Source organism: Hyla sarda, chromosome 6 (genome assembly GCF_029499605.1).
Source record: "Hyla sarda isolate aHylSar1 chromosome 6, aHylSar1.hap1, whole genome shotgun sequence".
Taxonomy (NCBI): domain Eukaryota; kingdom Metazoa; phylum Chordata; class Amphibia; order Anura; family Hylidae; genus Hyla; species Hyla sarda.
In genome coordinates, this window is record NC_079194.1 from 85360545 (window position 1) to 85377981 (window position 17437).

The 17437-nt window shown below is 41.1% G+C and overlaps 1 protein-coding gene and 1 long non-coding RNA gene across 4 annotated transcripts in view; one reads left to right on the plus strand and one right to left on the minus strand.

Moving 5' to 3' along the window:
- Positions 1-343: 343 nt before the first annotated feature.
- Positions 344-17437, plus strand: part of LOC130275843 (uncharacterized) — a 43949-nt gene continuing 26855 nt past the window's right edge. Inside the window, exon 1 of the long non-coding RNA XR_008844921.1 lies at positions 344-691. This is a non-coding gene — a long non-coding RNA (uncharacterized LOC130275843). The remainder of the gene's footprint in view (positions 692-17437) is intronic.
- DCP1A (decapping mRNA 1A) overlaps positions 9690-17437 on the minus strand; it is an 88321-nt gene continuing 80573 nt past the window's right edge. For all 3 annotated transcript variants that reach the window (XM_056524355.1, XM_056524354.1, XM_056524356.1), the window contains 2 exons: positions 14386-14601; positions 9690-11544 (listed from right to left, as the gene is read on the minus strand). In XM_056524355.1, coding sequence (XP_056380330.1) covers positions 11464-11544; positions 14386-14601 — 297 coding nt within the window. In that variant the 3' untranslated portion in view covers positions 9690-11463. The remainder of the gene's footprint in view (positions 11545-14385; positions 14602-17437) is intronic.

Consider the following 17437-nt stretch of genomic DNA (forward strand, 5'->3'; position numbering starts at 1 on the left):
TTTTCCCATAGTTTTTTTTTTTTACCTGAATTTACACAGACCTCCAATAGAACAAGGCCGTAAGTGTACGGACATTGACAGCCAGCCAGCCACTTTCTGCTTTGTTTTCTAGTGTTGTTGTGTATATATAAAAAAAAAAAAAAACCTAGACTGCTACAGACTCAAATTTCATGTCCTTTTGCAATTAATCCAAGTTCTGTTTGGGATCTAACAATGGTTGGGTTAGAGTATGCAGGCCTCGTGGTCAGTGGTTCCACACAATGTGGAGACACACACTGCCTCACCTGCTGGTGTGATGATCTGGAGAGCCATCACATACAACTGTCACCCCTAGTAGGGATACAAGGGACATTACTAGCTCAGCAATACATACAGGGCATCCTGCAGTCATATGTGTTGTCTTCCATGGCTTCCTGCTTCTAGTAGGGTAATGCTCGACTACACACAGTAAGGATTTCTCAGGTTTGTCTCCACCAGATTTGAACAGTTCCTCTGCCTGCCGGTTACCAGATTTATCACCATTGGAGCATTTATGGCAAGCTAGCTGGGATGTCGGCTATGACAACCAACTGTTGCAGGATCTACAGGCCCAACTAACATCTGTGGATAAATGTGCCACAGGATGACATACGGAACCTGTATGCCTCCATGACCAACCATACCTCATCTTATATCCAGAGTTGCCAAAAAGGTACTAGAACCTTGTTTTCCCATATTGTAATCACATATCATCATTACAGTCATATAAACAAAATTGAATCTGATTCAAGCAACTACGCAGTGAAACCGCAGTGTCCCGATCAGCTGAGAGAATGGGGGGGGGAGGGCTCTTACCTGCTTTCTCCCTGTCCGATAGATGATCTGATGAAGGCTGGAGCAGCAGAGCAACGATAACACTAATTAATGCTATACTATTGCATAGCATTGAACAGTGTATGCAATCTGAAGATTGCATGTAATAGTCCTTATGGGGACTATAAAATTGTGTAAAAAAGTTAAAAGTTTGAATCACCCCCCTTTAAAAAAAAAAAAAATATATATATATATATAAATAATAAAAATAAACAAACATATGTGGTATCGCCATGTGTGTAAATGTCCGAACTATAAAAATGTAACATTACTTTAACTGCACGCTCAATGGCATACACGTAAAAAAATACCAGTCCACAATTGCGTATTTCTGGTCACTTTGTATACCCTAAAAAAAAAAAAAGTATCAAAAGTGTTCAAAAAGTCCCATAAAAAAAAAAATGGTACCGATAAAAACTACAGCTCACGGCGTAAAAAATAAACCCAACACATTCCCGTATATGGAAAAATAAAAAAAAGTTATAGTGGTCGGAAGAGGATATTTTTGAACATGCTAATTTCCGTACAAAAAGTTATAATTATTTTAAAGTAGTAAAACAACTACATTGACGTGGTCTGAAATGGCAGGAGGCGCTCTACCACTAGTGCAGTTGTGCACCGACGCTGGGGTGGAGGTCCTGCACCTGTAGTCCGATGCTATAGGCGATCTCAATCATAATGTGCATACAATGGAGGATTCCTGCAGACAGACAGTCACAAGCACCACAATGACATCCTACACCAGATAAGTGTGTGGATGTGTAACACTCAATTTTACAAAACAAGAAGAATATAGGTGCACTACTGTGGTAGATGTAAACAATGACTTTGGCTAACCCTCAAAACTGATGTAAAATTGAGACATTAGCCAGTATATCCTTATATGAAGGACATACCTGAGCCCGCACACCAACGCCAAGGTTTCTCAAGTGGTACGGGACGTAACACTAAGCTACCTGTGCCAGATAAGCAAAACCAGGATCAAATTACAGCAGCATTAGGTCCGACTTGTAGACTGCTCCCCGGTTACCTCCAGTGTGGCTGAGCACATATACAACGCTAAGGTTTCTCAATTGCTGCTGTAATTTGATCCTGGTTTCGCTTATCTGGCACAGGTAGGTTAGTGTTAAGTCCCGTACCACTTGAGAAACCTTGGCGTTGGTGTGCGGGCTCAGGTATGTCCTTCATATAAGGATATACTGGCTAATGTCTCAATTTTACATCAGTTTTGAGAGTTAGCTAATGTCATTGTTTACATCTACCACAGTAGTGTACCCATGTTCCTGTTCTTTTGTAAAATTATGAGCGTTACACATCCACACATTTATCTGGTGTAGGATGTCATAATGGTACTTGTGACCACCTGCAGGCATCCTCCATTATACGCGCATTATGCTGGGGATTGCCCATAGCAACGGACCACAAGTGCAGGACCTCCACCCCAGCGTAAGTGCACAACTGCACTTGGGGTTGAGCACCTCCTACCATTTCAGACCACGTCAATGTAGTTGTTTAATGTCTAAAGTTTATACTAATGCACCTTTTTATCATATTGGGTAGCATTAAGGTTTCACCTTTGAGGCCGTCAATATATTATCCAACCAGGGTGGGGCTTGTAGCCTGTCTCCCCCCTCCCATTGTATGTGTGCTCAGCCACACTGGAGGTAACTGGGGAGCAGTCCACAAGTCGGACCTAATGCTGCTGTAATTTGATCCTGGTTTTGCTTATCTGGCACAGGTAGCTTAGTGTTAGGTCCTGTACCACTTGAGAAACCTTGGCATTGGTGTGTGGGCTCAGGTATGTCCTTCATATAAGGATATACTGGCTAACGTCTCAATTTTACAACAGTTTTGAGGGTTAGCTAATGTCATTGTTTACATCTACCATAGTAGTGCACCTATATTCCTATTATATTAATTGTGTATCACTTTGTTCATTTGGACCTACAGAATAAATATAAGGTGTCATTTTTACCGAAAAGTGCACTGGTTTTTGGTTTTGCCAAGTAAAATTTGTGGCGCAAAAAACAAGCCCTCATATGGGTCTGTAGGTGGAAAATTGAAAGTGTTATAATTTTTTAGAAGGGGAGGAGGATAAAACAAAAGTGCAAAAAATAAAAATGGCCCGGTCCTCATTCATGTAAAATATTGCCTTGTGTATGACCAGCTTTACTATGACAGCAACAAATTTAATGCTGTTCTACGGATATCACCAGTCAGGCAATGGGAGCCATGATGTCCACTGCTTGTAACCAAAAAAGATTGGGGTCACCATTAGGGCTTCTTTGCAGGATCAGCGGGGAATTGGGAAAAAATAAGCGAGTTAAAGGGGTTCTCCGGTGCTTAGACATCTTATCCCCTATCCAAACGATAGGGGATAAGGTGCCTGATCGCGGGAGTCCCGCCGCTGGGGACCCCCGGGATCTTGCACGCGGCACCCTGTTTGTAATCAGTCCCCAGAGCGTGTTCGCTCCGGGTCTGATTACGGACGACCACAAGGCCGGCGGCGTGTGACGTCACGCCTCCGCCCCCGTGTGACGTCACGCTTCGCCCCTCAATGCAAGCCTACGGGAGGGGGTGCGACAGCTATCACGCCCCCTCCCGTAGGCTTGCATTGGAGGCGGAGCGTGACGTCACTCGCCGCCGGCCTTGTGGTCGTCCGTATTCAGACCCGGAGCGAACACGCTCCGGGGACTGATTACAAACGGGGTGCCGCGTGCAAGATCCCGGGGGTCCCCAGCGGCAAGACTCCCGCGATCAGGCATCTTATCCCCTATCCTTTGGATAGGGGATAAGATGTCTAAGCACCAGAGAACCACTTTAACTTTTGAGTGGTCATTTAATTGAATTTTTTTACAAAGAGGAACAATTTAATTTAATACCAGATTATGAGCCCTTCTGAAGCTGCTGTTATTAGACCCCCCAGCCATTTTATACAATGGATATAGTAGAAAAATCAGTCACATCTGGTCTGGTAAACCATTATTCTGGTATAGGCATTTGTAGGCCTGTGCTTTATAGCAATATACAGAAGCTGTACAGGACTAACATAGCAATCAGCAAAAGGAAACCGGTCATCACTTTCATGCTGCCTGATCCACAAGTCAAGGTCCTTGGGAGCTTCTACTGGCCCAAGCAGCCTTGATTGATCAATCTCTCCTTATACCCAAGCAGGGAGAGATCTATCAAGGCTGGTGGGGTAGTGAAACATTACTGGGGCTCACTCATGGTTCAGGGAGCAAGAAAGTGATGACAGGTTTCCTTTAAAATAAGGCGTCACAGGCTAGTAAAATTATTTGCTGTATTTCTTTCATAATGTGGTGTGAATGTTCACTGAAGGCACTGACCTACAGGATATCTCCAATAGCTATAAGAAGAGGCAGCTCAATCTGAAAGTTTAGCACCGTAAAATATTGCTGCAGTCTGAACAGAACCTTAATGTTTACTGTAGCTTTAAGAAAATGGATGTTGTACTTTGCAATCAGTCTGTCTTAAAAATAAGTGTAAGCCACACAATGCTCACTTTCAGGGCTGGAGGTTAATAGCAACCGAATTCACTGGGAAAACTTACTGAGTACAAAGTACACAATGATAACCACAGTCCTTGCAGAATATGCTGTGTACTTACACTTTTTTGGCTGTTAAACTTGCAACAATGCAAGCTGTGAAATACACACGCCTTAAAAAGTGTCTGCAGAGGGTTAAAGGGGTCTCCGGTGAAAAACTTTTTTTTTTTTTTAAATCAACTGGTGCCAGAAAGTTAAACAGATTTGTAAATTAGCAAAGAGAAGATGTGATATTCGGCACTGCTCCTATTGGCTAGGCTGGATTGTACGGCGGGCGTGTGACTTGGATAAACCGATAGAGGTATGGTGGTGCTCTGACGTTTCAGCAAGGTATAAATCTTCAATGCAGTAAAGAATAGAATAACATCGGCACTCACCGGTCTTCTCTTAAAAAAGGCTTCTTTATTGATACATACTCACAACATGAAATGCAGTAAGGGAGAGGGACCCGTGCAGGGGGGTACATAGTAGGCGACAGATTCTGTTTCACTCGTTATACGAGCTTCATCCGGCCATATCTACCTGGATTTCTGTGCTGCTTCTTATACAGGCGGGCGGCCAATCGTGAATGCTCCGGACCGCCCTCCTCTTCTGATGCACCTGGCGAGTTCTCGTTAGAGTCTCACCATTGGCTAACCATCGCCATTTTTGTGAGTGCATCAGTATAAGAAAGCATATACTAAGACATGTGCATGTTAAAAACTGAAAATTTAAAAACATGGTGCATAATCAATTTTATCATTTAATCCGAGAGGACCAGCTGCTGCTGTTTGTATGATCCAATATGTTTCTCTTTGCAAGAGGTATTGATCTAGACTTATCCCCGGTTTGGGTTTAACCTTTTCTATCCCGGAGAATTTTAGATGATCCAATTGTCCCTTGTGGGCTTCCATCATATGGGCGATAAGACGCGGTGCTCCCTTCAAGGTACGGAACGAATAAAGATGTTCCCTAATTCGAGCACATAATTGTCTTATAGTTTTGCCGATATAATAGAACCCACATGGGCAATAGATGACATATACCACAAATTTAGTTCTACAAGTAATAAGATCAGTTACTGTGTGCGTAATTGCACCTAATCTTATAGTTTTTAATTCAGCGTTATACTTACAAAAACTACATGACTTACATGCAAAATTCCCTTTCGGGGTACATTTCTCCAGCCATGTATTTTCAGTATTTTTCTTAGTTTTTACTTGTTTTTTCAAAATGTCACCTATAGTTTTATTTTTTCTGTATGAAATCAATGGTTTTTTACTAGCTACTTCTTTCAATTCTGCATCACTCTCTATTATGTACCAATTCCGTCTAACTGCTTGTTCTATAGTTCTATTCAAAGGTGTATTCTGAAAGGTGAAAGTGAAACATTTCTGTTCTAATGTGTGTGTCTTATTCTTATTTTTTAATAGATTAACCCGTTGCATTTTTGTAGTTCTTTCTCTACCTTCTTTTATTAACTGTATAGGATACTGTCTTTCTATGAGTCTTTTCTGTAAATCATCGGCTTGCATATTAAATGTTTCATCTTGGGCATTATTCCGCCTTAGACGAATAAATTGTCCGTAGGGAATACCCTTCTTCACTGATGTTGGGTGAGAGCTGTGATAGTGAAGAAGGGTATTCCTGGACATATCTTTTCTATGTCCTTCGCTCACAATCTTATTTCCATTAATAATCAATTTAACATCTAAAAATTCGATAGATGATCCTCCAAATTGAGACGTAAAGGCAAGATTCATTGTATTCACTTCATTTAAGTGTCTAACGAAACTGTCAAATTGTGACTCGGTCCCTGCCCAAGCTATTAATATGTCGTCCACATAGCGGGCATAGAATTTCAGATGCCCGATGTATGGATTCATGGAGGAGTAAATATACTGCCTCTCAAATTCAGCCAAAAAGAGGTTTGCGTATGTACAGGACACCGGGGTACCCATCGGGGTCCCGGTGTCCTGTCTATACCAACTATCTCCAAACATAAATGTACTATTAGTTAATACAAAGGAAAGTGCATCAATTACGAAACCGACAAATTCTTCTGACTTATTGGATCTTCTTAGTCCTTCCTTGACAGCCTGCACACCCGTATCATGTGGAATACGGGTGTACAGGCTGACAACATCTATTGAACACAGCTTCCACTCCCTCTCCCAATTCAAATCTTCCATCATTTGTAAAAGGTGTAAAGTATCTTTTATGTATGCAGGTATGGCCTTCAGCATAGGGCTCAATAGCCATTCCAAGTAATGAGAAAGGTGTTCAGTGACAGACCCCACCCCCGAGACGATAGGTCGTCCCGGGGGGGGGGGGGATCTGCCCTTTATGAACTTTAGGTAAATGATACCAGGTAGCTGGCTTAGGGGTATCTGGAATCAGACGTTCTGCGTTCTTTTTAGATAAGGTACCTTTCGCGACTGCTGAATGAAGAAAAGATGTTAATTTAGAGAGGATTCTACTCGTGGGGTCGGATTTTAACATGGTGTAGGTAGCGGTGTCCTGAAGTTGCCTTTCGGCTTCGATTATATACATAGATTTATACATTACAACCACTGCCCCACCTTTGTCTGCTCGAACCACCTGTAAATCTTCCCTATTTTTCAAAATGTTAAGTGTCTTAATTTCATCTGCCGATAAATTCTGTGGGGCTTCTTTGTACATTATAGACTTAACGTCTTGCATGACTGCGTTTTGAAACAGGTCCAGGCTACTCCCCGGAAAAATCGGGGGGTTAAACCTGGATCTCTTTCCTTTGGAAAAATAGACAGCTTTTGACCCACATTCATTATTCGGTTCGCTGAATTCATTAGCTAACATCTCTAAACATTCTATTTCTACTTGGGTACATTCTTTTGGAAAAAAACCTAAATTGTTAGTTTCTACCGGTAAATCTGCTTCACATTGGTCATGCTCTAGTATTTTTTTATTTTGGAAAAACTTGAAAAGGTTGATGTCTCTAAGGGATCGCGCTAAGTCGATCTCAAAAGAGACTGGGTTAAATTTCTCAACCAGTCCATAACTTAGACCTTTAGATAAGAGAGTGTCCATTGCTGGATCAAGAGTCTCTGATGTGAGATTAATGACATTCGATTCAATACATGCATCTGTCCTGTTCAGACTGTGGTTTTTCTTTTCTTTGGATCCTTGAGATTTTTTTGATCTCCCTCTTCTTGTGTGTTTACTGCTTCTAAAGGGACTGCTTCGTTTTTATTTTTAGAAGGATGTTCTTGCTGTTTCTTACAAGTTTTCTCTTTATTCACATTCTCAGTGCGTTTTTTAACGAATTGCTGCGATAATCTTCTTTGTGAATAAGATTTGGTCGCACTATAAGGTACATTTTTCTTCTGATGCCATTGGAATTCGTTATCATGATCATAGTCCGTTTTATCACGTAAAAATTTCTCTCGTTTCTTGTTCTTGACTTCTTCTTGTAATGCAGTGAGTTTGAGTTGTAACTTGGCGTAAAAAGAGCTTTTTTATGTATAAGAAGCAGCACAGAAATCCAGGTAGATATGGCCGGATGAAGCTCGTATAACGAGTGAAACAGAATCTGTCGCCTACTACGTACCCCCCCTGCACGGGTCCCTCTCCCTTACTGCATTTCATGTTGTGAGTATGTATCAATAAAGAAGCCTTTTTTAAGAGAAGACCGGTGAGTGCCGATGTTATTCTATTCTTTACTGCATTGAAGATTTGTAAATTACTTCTATTGAAAAATCTTAATCCTTCCAATAGTTATTAGCTTCTGAAGTTTTCTGTCTAACTGCTCAATGATGATGTCACGTCCCGGGAGCTGTGCATGATTGGAGAATATCCCCATAGGAGCTGGACAGCTCCCGGGACGTGAGTCATCAGAAAGCAGTTAGACAGAAAACAGCAACTCAACTTCAGAAGCTAATAACTATTGGAAGGATTAAGATTTTTTAATAGAAGTAATTTACAAATCTGTTTAACTTTCCGGAGCCAGTTGATATATAAAAAAAAGTTTTTGCCAGGAATACCCCTTTAATCCTTCCTGTACTTATTAGCTGCTGAATACTACAGTGGAAATTCTTTTCCGTTTGAAACACAGAGCCGTCTGCTGACATCACGAGCACAGTGCTCTCTGCTGACATCTCTGTCCATTTTAGGAACTGTCCAGAGTAAAAGGAAATCCCCATAGCAAACATATGCTGTTCTGGACAGTTCCTAAAATGGACAGAGATGTCAGCAGAGAGCACTGTGCTCATGATGTCAGTAGGGAGCTCTGTGTTTCAAAAAGAAAAGAATTTCCGCTGTAGTATTCAGCAGCTAATAAGTACAGGAAGGATTATGAGTTTTTCATAGAAGTCATTTACAAATCTGTTTAACTTTCTGGCACCAGTTGGTTTAACAAAAAAAAAAAAAAAGTTTTCAATCGGAGTACCCCTTAAACCAGTAATACCTTCGTGCACCCACAATGCTTTCCTCCAAATAAGATTTTTAAAGCTTCCCGAAGTCTCAGTTGGCAAGAAGAGAGGACATGATTCCCTCATTCTGAACTGGACACTTGTCTAATGTAGTCAGCAGACACAAGCAGTCCGGGGGAAACACACCTAAAACCAAAGCACTACTATGTTTTTCACAATTAATAACTTTTATTAACAACCAAAACAATGTTTGAAAGAAAAAACAATGTCATTTCTATACAGAGTGGATCCAAAAGTACTAAATTACCTTTAAAAGGCACCAGGCCAATTAATGTACCGTCCATATATCCTACTTAGAATACTTTGGCGTATCAGCTCCCTCATTTAATAGTGCATTTTTGTTTAACTGAATTAAACTGGTAGAAGAGACCTGATCGTTTAACTCATTACCGGGCAGTGCAACATATCGTCTAATAGAATGGAAGGGCAGATTACAGAGCGCACAACTGAAAAAGAAACAAATGTTAAAACATACGTTAACTTAAAAGCTCACAACAGAGAAGTGCGTGCGGTATTTAAAGGCACATGCATAGCTACAACCTGTGAATGTGAAGAAATATGATCTTTATATTCTTTCCTAGTTAATACAAATACTACGAATATCTGTATATATATATAATGTTATTGCTTAAGAGATCACTTCTCTGTATATCTGTAGTATGTCCCTTTAAAGGGCTACTCTGCTACTCAGCGTTTAGAACAAACGTTTCCAAACGCTGGAGACGGGAGCTTGTGATGTCATAGCCCCGCCCCCTCAATGCAAGTCTATGGGAGGGGGCGTGACGCAGTCACGCCCCCTCCCATAGACTTGCATTGAGGGGCGGGACTATGACATCATGAGGGGTGGGGCTATGACGTCCCGAGCTCCCGGCGCCAGCGTTTGGAACAGTTTGTTCCAAATGCTGAGCAGCCGAGTACCCCTTTAATATCTCCATAATAAGTGAACAGATAAAAAAAATTAGTGAAAGCTAACAGTTTAGTAGCAGGAACAAATGGAAAATAATAAAATTGTCCTGATCCATGAGTCTCATTTTAAACTAAAATGATTTTTTGGGGGGAAAAATCTGATTAATAACGCAGCAAAGATTATAAATCCTGTTGTAAAGCTTCTTATCTCCTTTTTTTTCTACCGTCAGGAAAGGGTCAATCCAGCTCAGAGACTGGTTGCTATGGATACATAACCTTTTGTATGAGGTTGTCAGGAAGCATGGCTCTAGCAACCAGTCTGAAATTACCGAGGTGTTTGTCAGGATGATCTTTCCTATTTCTTTTACAAACTTATTAATCAGAATTTTTACACATATATTAAATATGGATTATCTGGGTGTAAAAAAAGTTTTTCCCCCCCATATGGGTCATGGTGGCCTAAAAAAAAAAAAAAAAAAAAGAAGCTATACTCTCCAACCCTGGGTCTGCACTTATCCCTGCAAGAATTACCTATCTGAGCCAATCCTGCAGGGAAAACTCAAACTCATAAGTGGAGACAGGGAGTGTTGGCACAGCAGCTGTGGGGGCTCTGGGTAGGTGAGTATAGCTTTTTTTTATTTTTTTTTTATTATAATTATAATTTTTTAACCCCCCCCCCCCCCCTGAGCCATTTATATTATTTATTATATGTCCAGATATTTCTTTTAAGGTAGGAAAGCCATTTCATTCTTGATCTTGCTTACTATACCTCATACATTCAGAGTTATATGTTTTATCAGTGATCTTATGAATGAAAAACTATTCTAGTGAAGCAGTACTTGCAATAATATTGCATTGAGAAAGCCACTGGTAAAGTCCAAATGAGCGAGAACATTTGGATCAAACTTCTGTTTAGGAAAAATCCTACCACCCCTTTTTTTAAACTATTCTTTATTGCCTGTTAAACTCTAATCTTCCAGAATCTATATTGGACTTAATGGGCTCCATGCCTTACAATGCAGTACACAGTCCAGCTTGTGTTCTGGGTCTAGCCAGGCCATGCTTTGGTGTTACTTTAGGCTTGGAGTATGGAGGCTGGCAGGTAAAATGTAAAAGTGTTCCTTCATATGCCATTAGCATATTAAGTTTATATAGCGACAACCTCTTGGTTAGACAACAGGTACATATAAAAGATAATGCCACGGTTTGTGCAGTAACTGGTTACTGCATGTTTATTTGACCATAGCATACATGTGTGCATTGCTAGGTCTAAGAGCTAGAGAATCATGACCAAAGTGCACCAGATATGGCTGATCAATCTCAGCAAGGCTATAATCATATATAATCAAAAATAAAGTGATGCAAAAATGGTTTCTGTAACTTTAAGCCAATTATTAAAATGCTGAAAATTAAAACTTTGGATTGGGCAAGACGAATATGTATAATATATAAAAAGCACAAAAGAGAGTATAGATTAGGAAAGGATTTCATGTGCAAGCCTTTGTAAAATTCCATGGTACTAAACGTCCTTCCTATAGGTAACATGCAACAAAACATGTTATCCTCATGGGCATTTTCGTCAGAAGTCACCCATAAACCATGCATCCCCACGACATGTGTTGTTCCTGCCACAGGTGGCTTTGCATGGTTTTGGTTGTTCCATACATTCAGGCGCAGAGGATTTCGTTTTTTTATAGCTTGACATTGTCCATACTCTTGGCCACCACTTGTATGTAGGCTTCATGAATTGTATTAAGGAAACTGGAGTCATTCTACAAAAGATACAAGTGGGGTAATATCCATTCAGGAATAAAGATAACACATAATAATAATCCTTATTTAGTATACATGGCATCTACTATCAAACAGTAAACTGTATTACATCCTAGAGAATGGTATTACAGTCTATTCTCCTATTATAGTTATAATCAACACTAGTTACATTTTGCTGAAGTATTTTTCTTATAGCCAATAAAAAAATTAAGAACCATTGCCTACCAAAGTCTATAAGCCATCTACAGACATATCCACGAATACAAACAAAGCTAATTTCTTCCAAAACAACACTACACCTGTCCTCAGGTTGTGTGTGGTATCAATAGTGGCTCTATTGACTTCAATGGAACTTAACTACAATACCACGCACAACCTGAGGATAGGTGTGGTGCTGTTTTTTTTTTTTAGCCTTTTATGTTAAAATGCAGCCTAATCTGCATATAGCTTAGGACAGGTGGGACAGGTGAACCAATCTGCATGAAAAGTTCCAGTATAATGTGTCATCTATTTCAGTAAACGTATGCTTATTTTGGGCTAAGTAGTCCAGTGGGTGGTCTTACTCAGTGGTTGACAGTCTTCAGTGTATAAGTATGCATACAGATTGTCAATCACTGAGCAGAACTGCCCACCTGACAACTTCTTTTGTAAAGAGCAGAGATTTTAATCAATAAGTTACAAGTTCTACTGAATATTTTCTCACAAAACTCTATATCTGCAAATCCTGCTCTATAACCCGATGTCTGCACATTGTCATTTTCAGTGTGACAGGTTCCCTTTTAATGGGTTATAAAATATAGGATATGTGGTGACTGCTGAGATCAATAGATATCCGACTGCTATGGGACTGGCAGAGAATGCCATAAACAGCACTCACCAGCTATCTTCAGTATTCTCATACACTTTGATGGGGGTGGCAGCACACACACTTGACAGCCACTCCATTCAAACTGAGAACACTGAACTCTTGTTTGGTGATCAATGGGGGGGGGGTCACGGCCATCAGACTTCCACCAATCTAGCCGTTATCACCTATGCAGTGGATAGGTAGTAAGTTGTTACGACAGGAATACCCCATAAGCCTATTCCCATATTCACAATACAGTGATCCCTCAACTTACAGTGGCCTCAACATACAATAGTTTCAACATACAATGGTCTTTTCTGGACCATTGTAACTTGAAACCAGACTCAACATACAATGTTACGGACAGTCCAGATCTGTGAAACGTGTCACAACTGGAGGAACTGACCAATCAGAATGGGCATTTTACTGGTAAATCACATGTATTACTTAAGTGTATGCACTGACTGGCTGTCTGGTAGCGCCCACAACAGTACAGGGAGGAACTACACGTTCTGTACTGCTCCTTACCTGTGCCAGGACATTTGGACATTTGCTCCTTTGGACACCAAGTAAGGGTGGCTCCATTTGGGACACTGTGTGTACTGTATAGGACCCTGAAGAAGCTCCTGTCCTCTACATAGACCATTGTTTCCCAACCAGGGTGTCTCCAGCTGTTGCAAAACTACAATTCACAGCATGCCCGGACAGCCGTTGGCTGTCCGGGCATGCTGGGGGTTGTAGTTTTGCAATAGCTGGAGGCACCCTGGTTGGGAAACACTGACATAGACAGTGATTACAGCTCCCAGCAGATCTTTATTACTTTTATGTAAGGATTTGCTTTGTCTCTATTAGTTATCTACCGTACTTATTTTTCTTTAATCCTCACTTTTTCCTTTTTTTTGGATGACATTTTGGGGCTTCAGAACCAATTACCAGGTTTCCAGAGTTATGGTCTCAACATACAATGGTTTCAACATACAATTTATCATGGAACCAATTAATATTGTAACTTGAGGGACCAGTGTATATGTTGTCATCACTCCAATGCTTCTAAAATAATAGATGAAGCAACTTTTCAGCCTTAGTTAAAATATGTTTCTGACTCCTGTTGGAGATGTCTGAAGAGTAGGGGTACATTCCATGTTTGGTGGACCCGCCCTCTAGCTCTAAAGTGGTGGGTTGTCACGTATCCTCCTCTATCCCACTCTTGCCTGACATTGCCCTCCTCTCTATCTGCACATCACCATTACACATTTGGATCCCTCCACTTTTTCACCACCTCTTAGTGGCGGCTAGACTTCTGCTACTCAAACACTGACTTTCCTTACAGCTCCCTGAAGTGCAGCATTGGATTGTCTCGTACTAGAGCGACTTTTCTTAAAATCTGGCAACCACGGAGAAGGTTTAGAAAGTTTGGTTAATGGTCCCAACTGTTTGTCATCGCTTTCTTTCCTATTTTGTTACAGGTTACTGTATGTATATCCCCCCCTACTACCTCTGGAAGACACTAACAGGATCCCTCCCCCTCCTTGGATCCACCATTTTCTACTGTTATGAATACGCCCCCCCCCCCCCCACCCTACTATTTTAGGGTTATTTTACTATCCTAACTCGATTTAAATGTTCTTTAACTGTAATGCAGCTGAATGTTTATTGTAAGATCTCAAATTGTCTAAATGTTTTTGATTGGACGTATTCCGTTCTCATTTTTGTTTCTGTGTTTTTCTGTTTTGGGTCCAATGTATTTGGGAATAAAATTTTACTAAGTAATAAGAGCTACCATAGATATATGACAGTGGCTTATCCTGTATGGTCTAAAAGGAACCCATAAGATAACTGTTGAAGGAAAGTCAGGAGGCCCTGACATGTTAAATAGTCATCTGAGTCTGGATAGTTGTATGGCACCACAGTACTCCTTTATTTTGGTTCATCCCGAGTATTCAATAATATTGAGCCACCACAAGATTTTTTTTTTTTTTTATAGCAATCTTACCTTTATAAGATGTACTAGGGTTTCCTTAAGCTGAGGGCGGCTGAAGGCTAACCCAGTACAACAGGGTTTTGTCCGATCTACCATGCAGTTAACTGAAGGCGGTGTCGCAGTTCGTTCATCTTGGCTACTGTGCTTCTGAGCTGGCTGCTGAAATACACTGGGTGACCAGAGAACAGAGGCAACATCTGTAGTGGTAGGTGCTCCAAACTGCGAACCCTAAAATAACAAAAAGGTGTCAATCAGCCATTGTCTCTTCAAAGACACACACATAGATGTTATACAGCAAACAATTTTCTCTGTCAGTTGAGGCATGTCTCCTCTTTAAAGATACGTAAGGTCAGGACACAATGTCACATGCAGAACTGAATGAAATCTCACAGATTTCAGGGGGCTTTTATCCTCTTCATTTCAATGCAAACAAACGTCTCTGGTACACTGCCCCAGCAAGAAAAGCTGCTGGGGGAGACATTGCCATGTATACCCAAATATGCTTCTGCTATATCAAGTCCCTGACAATACAGGACACACGTGATATCTGTACCTCCTGTCGTGGGTTGTACAGAGTGTCACTATGGGCCGCAAACAGTCCATGGATCAATGAGGAGCATTTATCAAACGTGAACTTGCTTTCTGCTCACTTAAAAGCAAAAAAAATTGCCGGGAAAGTGGCGTCCGTACGCCAAATTTATCAAATGGTGCACGGACTTTGATGAATGCCCGCTGAACTCCTCTCTGGTTAAATTTTGCAGAGCAGTGGCGGGCCGTGCGACCATTGTATTAAAAGTTGCATGGACCTTAATACAATTGTCGCATGGAGACATATAGGGCAAGGTTGAAATGCCCTGTGATTGCTTCTATATCTGGTCCTTGCAACTTTTAAAGTGACCACTGCACAAAGTGATCTAAATCAGAACACTTCGTGGTCATAAAAATTAAACTGTCTAAATGAAATGTCGCATGAAGAGTCGCACGGGACCAGCCTGCGTCTTTTCCTGCGAGAAATTTAGATGAAAAAAATCAGTTAAATTGTTTGATAATTCCCCTCAATGTGTATATACTAATGGGGAGTGTGGGAAACCTACCTCCATTTAGTCTCTTCTACCATTAACCCCTTAAGGACTCAGGGTTTTTCAGTTTTTGCACTTTCGTTTTTTCCTCCTTACCTTTTAAAAATCATAACCCTTTCAATTTTCCACCAAAAAATCCATATTATGGCTTATTTTTTGCGTCACCAATTCTACTTTGCAGTGACATTAGTCATTTTACCCAAAAATTCACAGCAAAACGGAAAAAAAAAATTATTGTGCGACAAAATCGAAGAAAAAACGCCATTTTGTAACTTTTGGGGGCTTCCGTTTCTACGCAGTGCATATTTCTGTAAAAATTACACCTTACTTATGATGATACCCTACTTATATAGGTTTGATTTTGTCGTACTTCTGGAAAAATTCATAACTACATGCAGGAAAATTTATACGTTTAAAAATGTCATCTTCTGACCCCTATAACTTTTTTATTTTTCCACGTGCAGGGCGGTATGAGGGCTAATTTTTTGCGCCGTGATCTGAAGTTTTTATCGGTATGATTTTTGTTTTGATCAGACTTTTTGATCACTTTTTATTCATTTTTTAATGGTAAAACACGCTTTTTTTTTACTTTGGAATTTTTTTGTGTGTACGCCATTGACCGTGCGGTTTAATTAATGATATATTTTTATAGTTCGGACATTTACGCAGGCGGCGATACCACATGTTTATTTTTATTTTTTACACTTTTTTTTATGGGAAAAGGGGGGTGATTCAAACTTATTAGGGAAGGGGTTAAATGACCTTTATTAACACTTTTTTTTTTGCAGTGTTATAGGTCCCATAGGGACCTATAACACTGCACACACTGATCTCTCATGCTGATCACTGGGGTGTATTAACACGCCTGTGATCAGTGTTCTCGGCGCTTGACTGCTCCTGCCTGGATCTCAGGCACGGAGCAGTCATTCGTCGATCGGACACCGAGGAGGCAGGTAAGGGCCCTCCCGGTGTCCTGTAAGCCGTTCGGGATGCCGCGATTTCACCGCGGCGGTCCCAAACAGCCCGACTGAGCAGCAGGATCACTTTCACTTTCACTTTAGAAGCGGCGGTCAGCTTTGACTGCCGCTTCTAAAGGGTTAATACCGCAAATCGCCGCGATCGGCGATGTGAGTTATTAGCCGCGGGTTCCGGCCGTTGATGAGTGCCGGGACCGACACGATAGGATGCGGGATCGCGGGAGCCGGTGCAGGACGTAAATATACGTCCTGCGTCGTTAAGGGGTTAAATAGTGGGGCTTGTAGCCTGTCTCTCCCCCTCCCACTGTATGTGTGCTAAGTCACACTGGAGATAACCTCGGGAGCAGTCTACAAGTCGGACCTAATGCTGCTGTAATTTGGTTCCTGGTTCGCTTATCCGGTACAGGTAGGCTAGTTGTTAGGTCCCGTACCATTTGAGAAACCTTGGCGTTGGTGCGCGGGCTCAGGTATACCCTTCATATAAGGATATACTGGCTAATGTCTCAATTTTACATCAGTTTTGAGTATTAGTTAATGTCATTGTTTACATCTACCACAGTAGTGAACCTATATTGTGGTCCACAAATGCGGGACCTCCACCCCAGCGTAAGTGCACAGCTGAACTTGGGGTTGAGGATCATCGGCCATTTTAGACCACATCAATGTAGTTGTCTACCATTAAATAGCATTAATATGAAATGGCACATAAAAGTTACTTTAAAACAATTCAAGTGCTATTATAGTACAATATTTTTTATGCCTTCCTTCTATACCCTTTTATTTGCTATTTATTAGAGTAACATGTTCCAAACAGCGTGTTGCCGGCTGTTGCAAAACTACAACTCCGGGTATGCTGGGAGTTGTAGTTTTGCAACAGCTGGAGACACATTGGTCGGAAAACCCTGTCTTAGAGCACCAGCATGTTGCGACTGCCACCATTCACATCAGTCCCTGTCCCCAATGAGGTTACATCTACAATGGGACTACATCTACATCGTGGCACACAAC